Below are 16,732 nucleotides of genomic sequence, written 5' to 3'. Positions count from 1 at the left end.
TCACGTGGGCGACGTTTCAAAATGGCGATGATGATTTAAGAACAATAGCGGATGCTTCGCGGTATCCAGTTCATCCAGTTCGATACAAGTATGCTTCAAAGCATAGTCATGTTCGAGCTGTTTTTCCAAATTTTTCTAGTCTTAATCGGACCTTGTATAACCGACGTAAGAGCTCCGACACAAACACGTTTTCAAGATGAAAAGGTATCTAATAAATGTACATTCCGATCATTTATCTTTTTTTAATCGAATACTTTCCTCGGTGTTTTTATCTATTGTCATCTCTCACGGTACACGTGCCTCATTGACCATCGTTCGCATGCATCGGTTACAGTCATGAAATAATTCCAGCACTATCACAAGCCAATTACGCTATCGACGAATCAAATAAATGAACTGTCAGAGATGTCTAATGTCAATCATATGAACGAAGTTTTAGATAACATATGCGTTGTCAGAATCGTCGGTACCCCAGAACACACAAGAGTCAAGAATGTAAGTCTATATATTTGTATGATATTATGTAATCACATAATATATCGTTACATCTTTAATGATAAGTAAAATTATAGGTAATTCACTATTGAATTACTAGGGAGTAGTAGTTCTATTTTATATTTTATAGCTTCATTTCTTGTAGTATATCAAGAAATCCATGCAAGATCTTAATTGGATGGTAGAATCTGATGTTTTCGAAGATCGCACACCAACTTTTGGTACATTACAATTTGAAAATGTAATTGCAAAGTTAAACCCTAATGCCAAAAGATATCTGACACTGGCCTGTCATTATGACTCAAAATATACTAAAGAAAGGAATTTTGTTGGTGCCACGGATAGTGCAGTGCCGTGTGCTCAAATGATTAATTTGGCTAAGGTTATGAAAAACAGTTTAGATTCTGTGAAACAAGTAAGTAGTATTATAGTTTGAATAATTTTTATAAAAATTTTAACTATGCAATGTTGTTTTCATTTTCAGAATGACATTAGTTTGATGTTTATATTTTTTGATGGAGAAGAAGCTTTTAAAGAATGGGGGCCTAAGGATTCTATCTATGGTGCAAGACATTTAGCTAGAGCCTGGCACAATAATTACACTGCTTACGAACAAGGAGAATATATTTCTGAATTAGATAAGCTTGTAAGTATTTTTAAATTTAGATTATGTATGAACAATTTTTAATTTTTGTTGTTGATTGCAGGATGTACTAGTTCTTTTAGATTTAATAGGTGCTCCAGATCCAACGTTTTATAATTATTTCAGCAATACAGAAAAATGGTACTCTTTGTTAATAGCTATTGAAAATAAGTTGGCTAGCTTGAAAAAATTTGAATCCTATTCATATGGGCAACCAACTCAAAGGTATTTTCAACCGTATTCTATAGAAGCCCATATAGATGACGATCACATTCCATTTTTACAAAGAAGTAGGTATTACTTTGTATTCAGTCATAAAATTTATGTACTACACAAAATGTTTGTTTCAGACATTCCGATATTACACTTGATACCACATCCGTTTCCATCAGTTTGGCATAAACCAAGTGACAATCGTGATAACATAGACTTAAAAACAACTGAAAATATTAATAAAATCCTAAGGATTTTTGTAGCCTCGTACTTGCATATTGATATTTAATTATCAATCGGATAGTGGTTGTTATTAGGAAAGAGTTTATTTTGATCAAATACGACAAGACTATTAAATGAAATTTTAAACGTGACCTAATTCGATGTTTCACATTTCTCATGTAATTAAATATTCGCGTATCGACGGAAAAGTACTTAAAAAAATCTCTGTACAATTAATGTATAAAACGCTTAATTCTATTTTTGTAATATACGTGACTTTTATAAGATAAATTATTATTGAACAGCACAAGGTCCTCGTGCTTGTGCTCAAAGAAATTTATTTACACTTACATGTATATACATCTTTTACAGAAATATATGTATATTTTGAAGTAAAACCCAATATTAATTTTTCGTGTTACGAATGAAACACATTCATCATTTTACGATGCTTTATAATTACAATTAAGAACACTCCCTTAAATGAATATCTGGAAGTAACACGGGAAATTATACTGCACAGGAAATTGCTTCGACACGTGACTTCCTCATACATGCTTGGAATACGAATTCAAACGAGTGGGTGCGATAAATTTTCATATTTTTCTAAATTCCGATCGCATCGGTACCAAATACTTTTCCGAGTTGGTCAAACGTAACATTTTTTAAACGCGACGCGTCAGGTCGACTATCAATTAACTTTGTCTTTAATTATGTAGTTCGCGTACTATTCCAAAAATATTTCCTCTACCTTACGTGATTTGCTAAAAATGTTTGCTCTTTGTTGAGTCTTGAAATTCCATTCCGTTTTAGGCCTGACAAAGTTATAATTCATACATGTAACGTATCAGCGAGGATCAGCGTAGCTAGGCTTGCAATCGAATCGAGCGAAAGTCGGTATCGGTGGGTATTCGATCGTGAAGTTTGGCAGGCCTGTTCGAGGTCATTGTTCGTGCGGACGCGCCCGAGCAGGCTTTCGTCCCGAGTCGCGGCGAACACGGCCGACTGAGACCGGCCGCAGTCGAACGTAACCGAAACCTGTGATTGGCGGAAAGCCGACGCGACGGCAAAAGACACGAGAGACGCGAGACGACAGACGTGGAATGACTTCACGCCTCTGTCCGTGTATTTCGATGGTTTTTACGTGTCCGTTCGTATTGTGAGTCGGATAGCACGCCGCAGCATCGTGCTAGCCGTCGTCCAAGATCGTTTTCGCGTTAAACCACAACGATATACGCCGAACGTTGGCGAAAAACGCGAAGCGGCTGACACATCGGTCGGGAGGCAGCCTCTGGATTCGGTGAGCAAGCGTGAGAGTGAAAAGGACGGAGAGCGCGGGCGAAAGGGGGAGAGAGAAGGAAGGAAGGAGGAGGATACGGCGTGAAAGACAGGGGACTGACGTGTTGCAGGCGTATCAGACGAACGTGTGTAGCGGTCGAACGCACCGACGAAATACGGCATTGTGCGGTACGCGAGGAGCGCGCGCGTCACAGTTTCACCGTTCCATTCAAGAATGTTTTAATTACGGGAGGTGCCGCGGTCCTAGCGAGCCCTTCGCTACGACAGTGGATGATACGCGTCGTGTGTGTGTCGTACACCCCGAGTGAGGATTAACCGTCTTTAACGGACGTGTGTGTGTCGTCCCGCACGAGAGGAAACGAACGTCTGACAGAGATGCTGAAGTTTATCAGGGGGAAGGGCCAACAACCCACGGCCGAACGACAGAAACTGCAAAAGGATCTTTTCGCCTTTCGAAAGGTAAGCCTCCGCTTCTCTCGCGTTCGGAAAAGGTTCGCCCACACCGCAGATGGGGCAAAATTCTATTCGAATAATAGACGTCTCTTTCGTAGTTCGGACCGTGATCCTGGCCGAACAAATAAAGAATACAAAATTTATTCAGTTTTTGTCTAGATAAGAATCCATCTCTGACTCGCGCCGTCTCGGCGAAACTCGTCGAATGCATATTTTATTCATCTGGTTCGCTTTTGTTATTGGAGCTCTACTTTTTTTAGACTTTTTCGTCGCAAACGCGATCACCGAGATAGATTAGATCCATCTCTCGCGAGAAATAATGTTATCGTCCACCCGTGGCGTTTACACGATAACATCGATGTTCGCGTTTCGAATGCGAAGCTAGCGAACAGTCTAGAGAAATAGCGTTTCGTAGCGTTTTGATCGTCCCTGAAAGAAAGCGAGAGTGAGAATCGGTAGACAGTTGTTTTCAACGGTCGTATATGCTCGGCGAGGAGTAAAAGGTTTATTCGATCAGTTTGGAAGTTGTAAAGAGCGGTCGCGTCGTATTATCGAAGTACTTTCACTCGGTTTTATCGTTTTGCTTTTTATTCGGCGCTGTATCTCTTAAATGTGCTTTTAATGGCTTACTCGTAACAGCGAGACGGAGCGATAGATAAAAGGCATCGAGGGAGTTAGTTTTATCTGGCGTATCGACACTCGAATCGAACCGATCGTTCATTTTTGAAGTTTTATTTGCACGTTCGTTATTTATTAAGTCGACGGAATCGCGACTACATCGCGTTTACACTGTTACCATCCCAGATAGCGATCTGTTGCTTCGCTGCGATATCACGATGTTGACACATGATGCATTTTACGGTACAGCAGTTTCTTTTACATCCCGTACGCGTCTCCTCGCGATCGTTTCGTGGATAAATCCCTCGACTCGGATAGACGGTAAAAAAGGACGCAGAATATCGTGTTTCAAGGAGATCCATAAGTACTACACCGTGATATCGCGATTCGCGTGTAATCGAAAGAAAAACTTGTCCCGAATTAACTCGCGATAAAGGGGATCGGAACGAACGAATTCGTCCATGATTCTCGTTTATCTTCGCGTGCGCGATCAAACGACGTACTTTGAATTGCCATTTTTCTTAATTCACGGACGCTTGCGAGAGGTCGTGCCCGCGCAAGAAGTATCAAGCTTTTTTTAGTTGTTCGCTTCCCTTGCTGGCCACCCCCGTAGTTCGTGATGTAGATAGCGAAATAGAAGACGTTATCCCTCACGCTGCGGCGCGCATGTAATTAAGAATGTTCGCGGCGGACACGGGTAGGAAAAAGTTGCTTTTCCACGCGAGACTTGCGCGTACGACGTTGACGGAAATTTTCGTAGGTCACCGAACAAGGACGAAATTTTGTCAGTCATTACGTTTCGATGCCTAATGAAAATTTAATGTAGTAAATGAAGTGCAATTTAGGAGTATATTTATAGAGATGCCCGAAGTCCGGCCCGTGGGCCCGCCTCTTAAGATTATCCGACCCATAAAATAAAATTAAACGCAAGCCCGATAACGAAACTATCTTAAATGACCCGATATTTTTCTCTCGTTTTAAACGAACGAAGTAATGATATAGAAATACGAGCCTCTTAATTTCGGTTAACGACATCGGAATGTACTTTCGAAAAAGGTCGCAGTAACTGTACACGCCAAATTTTCCCAACATTCGTCTTTTCATATGTGCGCTTTTTTTTATTTTATTTGACGCGTTTGTAGCAGAATTGCGCAAGATGCTGCTGTTTTTCAACCTAACCTTGATTGATCGTCAAAAAAAAAAAAAAATTTCGTTCGTGGCGCGTGCATTCGTAAACATCGACCTTCGGGAAAACAATATGTCGATACGCGCGAACCTAATAGAATTGTCTCGACGCGGAAAATGATACAGCAGCGTACTCGAAGAGCGAATCGGCGCGGAATCAACAGGTCGATACCCGAACGTAATCGATACCGAAAGTCTAGAAGACGGCTGGCCCCGACGACGCATGGTGACCAGTCGGGATTATTGTGGTCGACGCGGTGTCCATGGCGCGTTTCTTTAGCGGTTCTGTCTACGGCTGGCTGTCATCGTTGCCCACTGTCGAGAGCACCGTCGCGAAACCTTATCGCGGTTTAATTCCCTACCCCGTGGATTCCAAGTTTGACGACACGCAGCGGTCGAAACCCTAGGCCCTGAGATTCGTTTTTGAAAAGCACGTTTGAGATTCTGGGGAAACCTAAACTTCGATGTATCTCGCGAAATCTCGTTTAATGTTTGGGACACGTGTGGGTAGACGAGATGTCCGTACTTCTGTGGTCTACGCGGGGCTATTTCACCCCGGATATACATACAGGCGATAGAATCATTCCCACCAACTCGTTGCGTTCGACTCCAGCGGCCGACAGCTGTGAAAACAAAACTGGTCGAACTTCGAAGCGTTGCCGCGTGCCCTTGCGACAACCGCTAATGCAAACCGCGAGGCTTTACGTTTCTCATTGTCTCTTCCAACGGTTTAGAACAATAGACAACGCATCGAATTTCGTCCGGATCGAAAACTGAAAGAGCACGCGGTGGAGAATTTTAAATCGCTCTCGCGATCGCTTTGAATTCGCGCTGGTTATTCGTATCTTAATTAAACATTTCTCTGTTTGGATTTTGTGGTCAACAATGGGAACGCTTTATCGCTCGTGAACACGCGTTGCACGGCAGTTCGGTTAGAAAATGGAATAAGAAATGTAGGTTAATTTCTTGGTTGTGCAATTAAAAGCAGAAGTAGCGCGCTCCGCGCGTTACGATGTACACCTCGGGAAAAAGGTTAGAAAGCCCTCAGGGTGAAGAACGGCCGTTATCTTAATTGAACTCGTTGCTTTTCTAGAACTGCGCTTCATTCGTTTAGGTGCGTGAATAACATTTAGTTGCGTCACCGATTGATTAGTAATTTTTTTTGTTTTTTTTTTTTTTTTGTTCGATCTCTTCAGAAAACTTTAACGCAAAAGCACATTTTATTAGGTTGTCCCAAAAGTTTCTTTCGCTTTATTAATGAGTAATACATGTACAATATTTTATGTTTTATGTTACATTACTGAATCGTGCACGATTCAATTTTGCTCTATTACTGTTACAACATGAATAACTATGAAATTAGATTGTCTATTTATATAAACTCGACCACATAAAATAATTGAGTGCAACTCGCGAAAGAAACTATCGGGACAACCTAATACACACATTACTCGAAAAATAACGAAAAAATAGTTACCGTTAATCTCAGTTCTCGATTATTCTTACGATCGACGGACGGCTTCAATCGTTGATTTCATCGATAATTCCACGAACTTACCATAAAAAAAAAAAAAAAAAAAAAAATTGATAGATACGAGGGAAGATATTATCAGTTTCTGTGCAAACAAAAGTATGATAAGACGCCCAGCCCTTTTTACGTTCACTTTAATACACGCACAAGAATATACCGTTAGATTTTCTAGGTTGTGTATACGTAGGTATACCGACGCGCGTCAGTTATTCCGAAAGTTTCAGTTGCAAGCCAGCGTCGAGAACGAGAATAATGGTCGAATTAATATTTATTTCGTACGTTATTTTTCCTCGTTGGTACATCGCTGCACGATAACGTTTTCGAGGCGGACTGAGAAAGAAAAATTCCGAAAATACATTTCTCTGGTGTTGGTATCGTTAAACAAACGAAAAAAAAATTCGAAAAATTCATCGAAAAAACAAAGTCAGGTAAATACCCGTGCGTCAAGATGAGTTTCGGTCTTTTATCTTGTAACCAAGCGTTACGTCTTTATCGAAGAACCACTACTCGTAACGATAAAGTCAAGCGAACCAGGTTTATAGTTCGATTCTATTTCTTTAACTCGTATGAAAATTGCACCCGCCATTTCGAACATTCTAGAATGATAGCTAAGCACGGTATAAACGCAAGTTAGTTGGAAAGAATGTCGCAAAGGTTTATCGATTCGGTAACAATTTTCACCGTTTCCAAGAACGGAATTAGTTCGCTATCCGACCCGACATTTCGCGGTAGGATGCGTCATTTCAAAGATATTTGTTTCCTAGCGTGGGTGTGACTAGACGAAGAGTAATTGAACGTAATAGCGATATTTCGATACCGAGGGTAAAGATGACTAATAATTTTATTACGATGTATAATTTCACCACGAACGAACCATCAATTTTTCGAGCTCCGCAGCGGTACCAACTCTCGGGCGAAAACTATGGGTAGCCCAGAGTAAGCCCTACCGAGGGGCTTAATCCTTCTTTGTACGTGCATACCGGCTCGTGCACTTTCTTGTTTTAATTCTCGGAATCGGACCTCCTGAAACTTGAAAACGGTGACACCTTTTCTCATGGAAATTACCTGGGCCAAGGTCTCGCTCCCTCCCTCTTTCTTTCTCGCTCTACCCTACCGCTCCGACTAGCAACCGTTTTTCTAATCGCGTGGTGGAAACACGCGCCAAATCGATATTACCGGCAGCCCTAAATCTTGAGGGTTACGCCGCGTAGCCATACTTACCAAGGCTCTTTTCGATTCAGGTAGAAAGGTGCTTCGGACTCTCCCTTCGGTCTACCGGCTACTTGTCAACCAGTGATGCCACCTCTACGGATTTTTCTCCTCGTCTATGAATTTTACACTAACATGTACGGACACTTGGAATTTTGCGTCTCGAACTATTATTTACAATCATTCGTAGTTTATTTTGTTCTAACTTTGTTCTAAGACCAATGGAAGCACGCCTCAAATCGCGATATTCGAATATCTAAGCTGGTAGCACTGTCGTCAACTGTCCTAAAACATTCGAATATCCCCGTGCGCCATCTACGTTCCAACTTCACACTTGGACCAGAATGCTTTCTCGAAAATTTTATTAAACAATACACAGATGTAATTACGATAACGATTAACGGACCGGACTCGTCACCTCTTTTGCTAATTACTCGCGCGAGTCTCGAGAGCGATTCAGAAGTGTGTATTAATTACGAAAGCAATTATGACTACACGATTTCCGATCTTGCTATCTACGGGCATAAGTGCTTTGGTCGTATCGGTTTTACCTGATGCGAAACCGATACTGATTTCGAGGTTGCTGGTCTCCGTTAAAAGTGAGGTTAAGTACGTCCGCCGAGTACATGCGACCTCTGAATAACGAAAAAAATATGATAACCTAGTGGTCTTCGAAAAGGAGTCCGACGAAAATAGTCTCCGTGTCATCGTGTTTGACCTTTCGATACAAAGAAAAAAAGAAACCCTGAAATTTTATTTTCGTATTTTCGTCCTTTTGTCGGTTACGAATCGCTCCAGCGACCTCTGACGAAAGCCACGGTCTGTGCAAACGGGCGCACGTTGCGAATTACGGAAAGAAATGATTGCGAATACAGCGACGCGAACGAGATTTCTTATGGCCCCCGTCTGCGAAACGGGAAACGTTTACGTGTGCATCATCGTCGACCATCGGTCGATAAAACCGCTCGATTAACGGGGACGAAAGGAATCTGACTCATCGGTGACTAACGCGGGGCTCGTTTCGCCCAAAATCGGCGCCGTTGGACGTCAGAAGTTACGTCCGAGAAAGTCGGAAACGCTTTACTCACGTAATGACCGTTAATTGCGTTCGAAACGAGTCGCGGAAGGGGAGTGCGCGTTCGTTAGCCCGTCTTTCCCTATTTACCTTAATTGAGCGTGACTCGTAGTCCATTTAAATACCACAGACTATATTTATTTTCAGTCCTACTCGTCCGCCACTTACAAGCAGTAGTAAATTGATACGCGTATCGTCGAGACAAATTTTTATTCGCGCCCGCTAGCAACGGGACAGATAACGCGACGTATTTTTAGAGAATTTCTCCCATAAATAGTACGGTGATTACGGCGCGCAGTGCAATAATTCCGCAGAACGAGCGAAACGACGGCGTTGATTCATGAATTCGAGCCACCACGATATGACTTAATCCATTAAGAGTCGAAGTTCTCGTTCATGAAACGTAGCGATGAGAAAATCGTCGCACGTAATCAGGCTCGAACGCACGAATCTTAAATAAAACTTGCTTTCCTCTGCGAGCAGGGAAAACGCAAGGTTCGTTCGACTAGAATCTCCGGCGAGACTGTAAGCGATAAAATTTCACCCTCGAGTAACACGATAGTTCTCGTCACATCGAGCGGAACTAAGTCGGACGTACTTTATTTCATACAGAAAAATGACTAAATCCTCGTAGGAGTACCGTTTCTGCTGGAGAATAATTCGATATTTATTTCTATTATTTAATTCGTTGGTAGTCTCATATACCACTAAATAATCACTTTATTTTACTATAGACGTTCCTTTACAACGGACGAATTTCTTTCGAAATTTGAGAAACACTGATTTAATCCACGGAACATCGTTAGAGCAAATAAATAGCAAACCGTATAAGCTTTCAGAGGGCATAGACGTTACGTGTCTCGTAGCTGCGACTATCCGGTTTGACTGATAACTGTTCCTTGTTTTTTGCAGACGGTGCAGCATGGGTTCCCAAACAAACCCACAGCCCTCGCCTGGGATCCGAGTTTGCGGCTGATGATCATCGGCACGGCATCCGGCGCCATCAAGGTGTATCCTTTTGCTTTTCTTGCTCCTTCCTCTCGGCTGCCTCTCGTTCTTTCTTTTTTCTTTCGAGTATTTATAATCTGGTCTCGAGACACCGGCGGTCCCCGATGACGTTCGGTATCTGTCGATAAATCCTCGAAAACCTTCGGGCTGCCACGTACGAAAAGAACCGAGGAAACGCGATCGGCCCTCGTTTCTACTGATTTCTTCGTCTCTCTATGCCGCTAATTTTACTTGCTCCACGATCGATATTTCATAGCTATTCTTCTGCATCGATTCTTCCTAGAGTCTGGCGTCCTTGGATGCCAACAGATCTCATTTCGTTCTCACATCGTTCTACCTGGAAACTTAGTATGTAGTTTGTTGTACGCTTTCAGTTGCACGTTGTTTTAGTAACAGCATTATTCTTACGTAGTATTCCCGTATGTCGCATTTCGGAGGATTTTCCAACGAGTCACACCTGGATTTTGCAACGTAGTTCCCTCCCAGTCGGGTCGCTCGGAATACCGCAGGAATTTCGGAACACGTAGAATATATTCGTATCGTATTATGCAAACATCCTTGTTGCTCAACCGATGGAAAAAAAGTTGTTCCTACCGTCCATCAGGTTGTCCCCGAAACTTTCTTCCGTTTTATTAATAAGTAATACATTTACAGTGCTTAATGTTTTATGTTAACGCAAACTTTTGGGACAAGCTGATATTTTGAAATCAAGATTTCTCTCTACGGTAAAACCGTTACACCCGCACTTGTTGGAAAAACGCGTTGCTGTTACCTCGTTACCTAGTTTATGCGTGGTCAGTTATCGATTCCAACGAAAGAATTCTAGACGTGGTGGAACGCGTCGGTGGTCGGGTGGAAGCATGCCGATCGTTGACTCGAGAACCTGTCTCGATGTTCGATTTTGCACACCGCGATTTAGTTCATTGTCATTGGCCAACTATAAATACGCGCGGTCGGGTTTATTGGAAAAGTTGGAGGCAGATAATTTCCGCTAGTTATTCTCGGATAGTGAATCGATTCTCTCGCATACGGAATACAATGCGAACACGTCTGAAAAATGCTAATTAGGAGCGCGGTAAAGGTCTGGCGTTGAATGTGGCGGCGCGCGTTTTATTGGCTTACCGCACATTTTATTCAGGCGACGAGCACCGGTGCCCAGATGTTCCGTCGGCTACGTAATCAGACGACGATCATTATCGTTTCGCAAGGTAAATAGTAAACGTCTTTACCGTTTCTTATTGAAAATTTCCATTCGACGTTGGAGCTGTCGCCGACGATGTTCGCGAACCGTGTTTGCGTTTGAAAATTCCTATGAAATTTATGTACAGCCAATTGGTTCCCGTACGAATACTTATTACATCGACGGTGTATATTAAATATCATGTTCAGTTCAGGAGTGCTGAGTTCTAAAATTCTCCTCTAAAATTCGACGACGACGCGATAACTTTATTCCGCAATCCGTTCACCGAACGGGAGTACAATTGCTCCAGTCAGCGCATTAAGTCGGTCATTTTCGAAATAAGAGCGTCGCTTATTCCCCGCTAGAAACGGACGCGACTCGCTTTTAAGAGCAACGCACGTAAGTTGCTCCAACGTTCTATGTTTCCTTGACTGACGCACGATCGCAGATTCGGTAGGCCAGGCGTCGAGTTCTACGGACAGCACACCATCGAGAGCGGAGAAAATGCCGTCACGAAGATCGTCGCTTTGCCCAACGAGGTGAGAATATCATTTTTTTTTTATTCGATTTTCCTTCAACTTCCATTCTATTCGTACGCGGAATATCTGGATCGCTATGTTTCAGCATACTTGAACAAATTTTGTACGAGTCTAAACGAAAAATAAATAACGGCCACGGGGGAGATTCGAACCCGCGATCCACGGTCGACCGCTTTACCTGTACGACCAATCACGTACCCTACGTTTCGTGTTCTTATTTGACTCATTGTTGGGTATGGGAGGCGCGGATACTACACTTGGCTATCCTGAATTGACATTCATTCGCCTTCGAATGTCCGTTTTCTCGGATTTCGCGTCTCAACAACAGTGCGCGCCGCACCCTCTTTCGCGAGTGTACTACCCTCTCTCTTTCTCTCTCGGGTTTCGCGTCTCAACAACAGTGCGCGCCGCACCCTCTTTCGCGAGTGTACTCCCCTCTCTCTTTCTGGAACGTTGTTCTCTCTCGACGCCTCATTGTTGCCCGCTCCACCGTCCTTCGCGTGGCATTGTTGTTCATCGTGACTCATCGTCACTGGCCGGTCCTCTGCCGCTGTAACCCCCCATCCCGGACGAGCCCCCATATGTAGGAGTCTAAACGAAAAATAAGGCACGGGGATTCGAAGCCACGATCCTCGGATCCACAGTCGACCGCTTTACCTGTACGACCAATCACGTACCCTACGTTTCGTGTTCTCGTTTGGATAGAGCTATATACTTACGTTATCGTAAATATCGAGCATTTCGCGATCGTTAAGAGTCATTAAAAATGAGGTTAATTCCGGCTACTAAAAATTGGGTTAATCCGAGCCCTGATGTATTTTAACGAATTGGGTTAATCCGGGTCTTAATCTAAAAAAAAAAAAAAAAAAAAAAAAAATTGGGTTAATCCAAATCTTAATGTTCGATTGGATTTACAGTAGGAACAAGTACGAGGCGCGTGTAATTCTGATTGGTTTGCGGCGAGACGTATTCCAAAGAGTACTTTGTAATCAAAGGGACGGTGGTGCGAAGTTATGGTTGTTTTAAAAGTCACACGCGTTCCACGGGTAACGCGACACCGTGTTCGGTTCATGCTGCCGTCGTTGCTGAGTTGCGTAACTGTGTGCGCGACACGCGCAATGCACTTTCGTGTGTGTGCACGAATAAATAATACACGAAACTACCGCGATCAACTAGTGTAAGTATATTTATTAACGTAATTAAAGAAACGAGATAAAAACGTAATTCTGTTGGAGCATCCTGTACGCGAGTGACTCGCGATAATTAATTACCATTACGGGGGAAAAAAATTCGGAGAGTAATAGAGAAAAACGGTGTCTAATCGTCAGGAAAATAATGCAAGATTGCTTCATCGCGTCGCGTAGGTATATGCGATCGTTTACCTCAGCGGTAAATCGTTTTTAAATCATTCAGTTCCGCCTTTGAATAAATTAATCGGAAAATAGCACCAACGATTACCGCTTCGTTAATAAATCACCTCTACGAACGTAAGTCACCGTCGAGCACTCTCCGATGCAACGATATGGAAACAAAAATAGAAAATGGAGAGTTTCGACGAAATGTATATTATAATCGATCATCGAATTAGGTCGAATTGATCGTTGCAGACGACCGACGTCCAACGATCGTATCGTTTCGTGTACACGAGAAGCACATAAAATAGGGCGTGTCGATTCTCGATTCGAATCGAGTTCTTGCGGCCGCTCCACTGCCAGCCACGAACTCTCGTTATCGCGACGATTTTTCAAAGCGGATCCTAAGACCGATAAGATACCGGGTCTACCTACGATTTTAATCTGACTATGACTGTATCAATCCCTCGCGTTCCTGTTTTTTTTTTTTCTCTTTCGCATTTGTCAATTCAGTTACTCACCGCGCACGTTGCGCAACAAACTCTAAAACTCACAATGAGATCATGCCAATGTTTTGTTTTCCTCGATAAGCGGAAGTTGCCTAATCCGCGCCAATCCCCCAAAATCCCCTAAATTTCTTCGCACAATCCGACCTCGCGGAGACCTCGGAGATCTCTCGTGCCGTAAAAGGAAATCAAATTTTCTTCGTTAAAATAGTTTCTACGAGGCCTGAACGATCGTTTTCGCATGGCACGACTGCGGTGCCACCGGCGTTTGTCCGATAGTTCTCCCATGGCACCACAGCGGTACCCCACCGGACGGCATAGCGTTATTAACACGCGACACGAATTAAAGTCTACGCCCTCGATTAGGTGAAGCGTGTTTTCCACGAAATGGATGCTATCCTCGCGAAGAAAACGCGCCGCGAGGCGAAAACGTGCCAGCAGGCACTGATTCGCGTGAAAGTAAGAAAACACGCGTACGAGAAGCAGTCCAGCATGAACCTCGCGTTTTCCTCGGGTTTTCGCTCGGTCTGCCGCGACGAGAAGACTCGTTGGATAAAAAAGGACGCGGGAGTTGGCCCGTGAGAAACGATGAAATCACGAAAATTCTGCAGGGAACAATACTTATTATTTTCCTTTTTATATCGTGACCCGCAGACGTTGCGAAACTTCTGTACGTTTCTATGGTAATTGATAAGGCTTTGCGTACACGCAGCCGGGATTCTAGCGAGACCAAACGATCTTTTGTGGCTGAACGTCATTCTAGTTTCGTTTTTCACTTTTAAATGTAATCGAACGGAAGCGTGTCGGTATGGATACATCTTGGGTTCGATTACGTTGCCCGCTGAGCTATGAGATCAGTTTTGCGTCGATAATAAATTAGCTTCGCCTTTCCTGTATTCTAGTAAGTCGGTTTTCAACCAATCTACGATCGAGGGCCTTCTTCTTTATTTATTAGAGTAGAAGAAATGCAGAAGCACGAACACGAAAGGCTGCGTTTCTCGTAATTTACGAAGACATCGGAAATGATATATGATTCGTTGAATGCGACAGGGCCGCGTGGTTTCCCTCTGCGACGACAACTCTCTTCATCTGTGGGAGATCAACGAGAGCTCGGTCGTCGAGACAAAGTCGCTCTCGTTGGAGGGTAAACTGAAGAAGATTTCGGCGATGTGCTTGGAATCGAGCGGCGAGAACCTTCTTCTCGGCACGGAAGGCGGCAACATCTATCTTCTGAACCTGAAGACGTTCGAGATGCCCGACAATATCATCTACCAGGACGTCGTGATGCAGAAGTAAGGACACCTTTCTTTCTCGAGCTGGAACATCCGGTAGAACGAAACAAAGGCTCCTTCGAACGATGACTCGATGAAAAAGAGAATTATATCTTTCGAACATCCATTTTACGTTTTGTTTTTGTTACGAGTACGGTTTATCTTGATTTATTGCGTGCCATTTATACCGTGATATCGGACCACAGGAGCCGGTCCGACGGCTTTAGATAAAACTAAAATCTGGATTAAGAAACTCTGAATTTTTTTTTTGTTTCGTGGCAAGGGTAATGTTTAGTGAAAAATATTTTAGACAAAAATTTCTACTGAGAATCAATTTTCATTTTGATGCTGTTGTTCCTTTTCATAAAAAAAAAATTGCATAAAGAAACCTTCTGTCCAAGGTGCCAGACACGTTCGTCTCGTTTCCTTCTTTGGGAAATGTTCAAAAGAGGAAACGAGACAAACAAATCGACAAATTTCAGATTTATTCGACACCTAGGGTTTTCCTCATCGCTGCCGAGTGTTGTCACCTCCGTAATTAAATTTAGAGAATTTTGTAAACTTTGCCGATTCTCGGTTCGCGAGTGTCGGAGCGTAAAAACGAAAGATTTACATGTAAACGCATGATGTTGCGACAGTGTACCGGACGATTACAAGAAGAATCCAGGAGCGGTCGAGGCGATAGCGGAACAACCAGGTCACCCAGACAATATTCTGATAGGTTACAATCGCGGTTTAATGGTACTGTGGAACAAAGCGACTCCCGGCGCTCAACAGGTAAGTCCTCGTCTTGTTTCAAACTTCATTACACGTAGCTGTCTCTGTACACGAAACTATACCCACAGCGAATGTAACAACACCGCTTACAGAACAGTTAAAACACACTCGCTTGTGGCAAATATTTGTGGGAAAACGCTTAACCCATCGGTACACGTAGTTCGATTTCACGCGAATCTCTTTGGGGGAAATTTGGCCTTCGTTCAAAATATCAGAAGATAGAAGATTTCATTGGGTGCAGAGTATCGATATACAACTGTTTTGTCACGAGTTACAGTGTAATAAGAAACACAATAATTGCTTCTTTTTAACATGCATAAAGAAACCATTCTTAAAATTAAAACTTATCTAGAATTTATTATGTTCTCGTGTCTGATATAACAATGTCACTTGAATTGTGTACAGTTTACTAAAAATAACAAACGTAATGCTTTTAACGAGCTATTAATAATTACATTAACGAAACGGATAGAAAATGTCGGTCGAAAGTCACTCGTCGAATGCATTGTTCGAAATAATGGTACGAACCTACGAGCGAAATATAAATATCAAGGAAACGTTAAACGAACAACGATTCGTGTATCCTTCGTTTCTCGTATAAAAAAATAAGAATACCATCGATTCAATCGATCGTTATTTAATCAGTAGTCGGACATTTCGAACCAATTTTAGATTTTTTTTTTATTGCAAAGACCGAAGTCGTTGAAGACGATCCCCGGGTTTTATTTCGAACGGTGCATACGGGACCGCTTTGTATTTAAGTGGAAGGTGTGCCGATGGGTTCTGAACGACTCGCGAAATGGTACCGCTGGTTCTGATTGTTGTTTGTGTCTTTGGTGGTTTTGGCGAACGTGTACGTGCAGCTGATGGGTTTGTTTTCGCGTGCGCAGACGTTCGTCTCCACGCAACAGCTGGAGTCGGTCCATTGGGTCTCCGAGACCCGTTTCATTTCGTCGCACAACGACGGATCGTACGCGTTCTGGAGTCCGGGAAGCGAGACCATGTTGGATTCGACCACCCTCTACGGCCCGTTCCCCTGTAAGGCCGTCTCGAAAATTCTCGTGTACCCAACCGCGGAGTAAGTGCGAAAACAATGTCAAAACGGAAACGTTACGGTGTCCCAAAAAAATGTTAGCAACCTCGGAGCTGCCAAGTA

General features: G+C 43.0%; 2 protein-coding genes across 8 annotated transcripts in view; both read left to right on the top strand.

The window, feature by feature from the left end:
* Window positions 1-8: 8 nt before the first annotated feature.
* LOC128885104 (glutaminyl-peptide cyclotransferase-like) lies at window positions 9-1,971 on the top strand. The gene is made up of 6 exons (XM_054138905.1): window positions 9-204; window positions 352-495; window positions 641-910; window positions 980-1,141; window positions 1,203-1,428; window positions 1,489-1,971. The coding sequence occupies exons 1-6, from the start codon at window positions 52-54 to the stop codon at window positions 1,638-1,640; spliced, it is 1,107 nt and encodes a 368-aa protein (XP_053994880.1). The 5' UTR covers window positions 9-51; the 3' UTR covers window positions 1,641-1,971.
* A 652-nt stretch (window positions 1,972-2,623) lies between these two features.
* The window catches only part of LOC128885099 (lethal(2) giant larvae protein homolog 1), a 20,666-nt gene continuing 6,557 nt past the window's right edge, over window positions 2,624-16,732 (top strand). For 3 of the 7 annotated variants that reach the window (XM_054138875.1, XM_054138873.1, XM_054138869.1), the window contains exons 1-6: window positions 2,625-3,331; window positions 9,856-9,953; window positions 11,580-11,670; window positions 14,579-14,820; window positions 15,438-15,576; window positions 16,440-16,654. In XM_054138875.1, the coding sequence (XP_053994850.1) occupies window positions 3,248-3,331; window positions 9,856-9,953; window positions 11,580-11,670; window positions 14,579-14,820; window positions 15,438-15,576; window positions 16,440-16,654 (869 nt within the window). In that variant the 5' untranslated portion in view covers window positions 2,625-3,247. Of the gene's footprint in view, window positions 3,332-9,855; window positions 9,954-11,579; window positions 11,671-14,578; window positions 14,821-15,437; window positions 15,577-16,439; window positions 16,655-16,732 lie in introns of all 7 variants that reach the window. The other 4 variants (XM_054138871.1, XM_054138874.1, XM_054138876.1 and 1 more) reach the window with 2 other exon arrangements.

Source organism: Hylaeus volcanicus, chromosome 2 (genome assembly GCF_026283585.1).
Source record: "Hylaeus volcanicus isolate JK05 chromosome 2, UHH_iyHylVolc1.0_haploid, whole genome shotgun sequence".
In the NCBI taxonomy this organism is placed as follows: Eukaryota; Metazoa; Arthropoda; class Insecta; order Hymenoptera; family Colletidae; genus Hylaeus; species Hylaeus volcanicus.
The sequence above is the reverse complement of the archived record's forward strand: the minus strand, read 5'-3'. Positions and strand labels throughout refer to the sequence as shown.

Bases quoted from the DNA above. Each gene is read 5' to 3' on its own strand.
- LOC128885104 (XM_054138905.1), top strand. From the start codon at position 52: ATGCTTCGCGGTATCCAGTTCATCCAGTTCGATACAAGTATGCTTCAA. The intron at 496-640 runs GTAAGTCTATAT...CATTTCTTGTAG, and splicing joins AACACACAAGAGTCAAGAAT to TATATCAAGAAATCCATGCA. The intron at 1,142-1,202 runs GTAAGTATTTTT...TGTTGATTGCAG, and splicing joins TTTCTGAATTAGATAAGCTT to GATGTACTAGTTCTTTTAGA.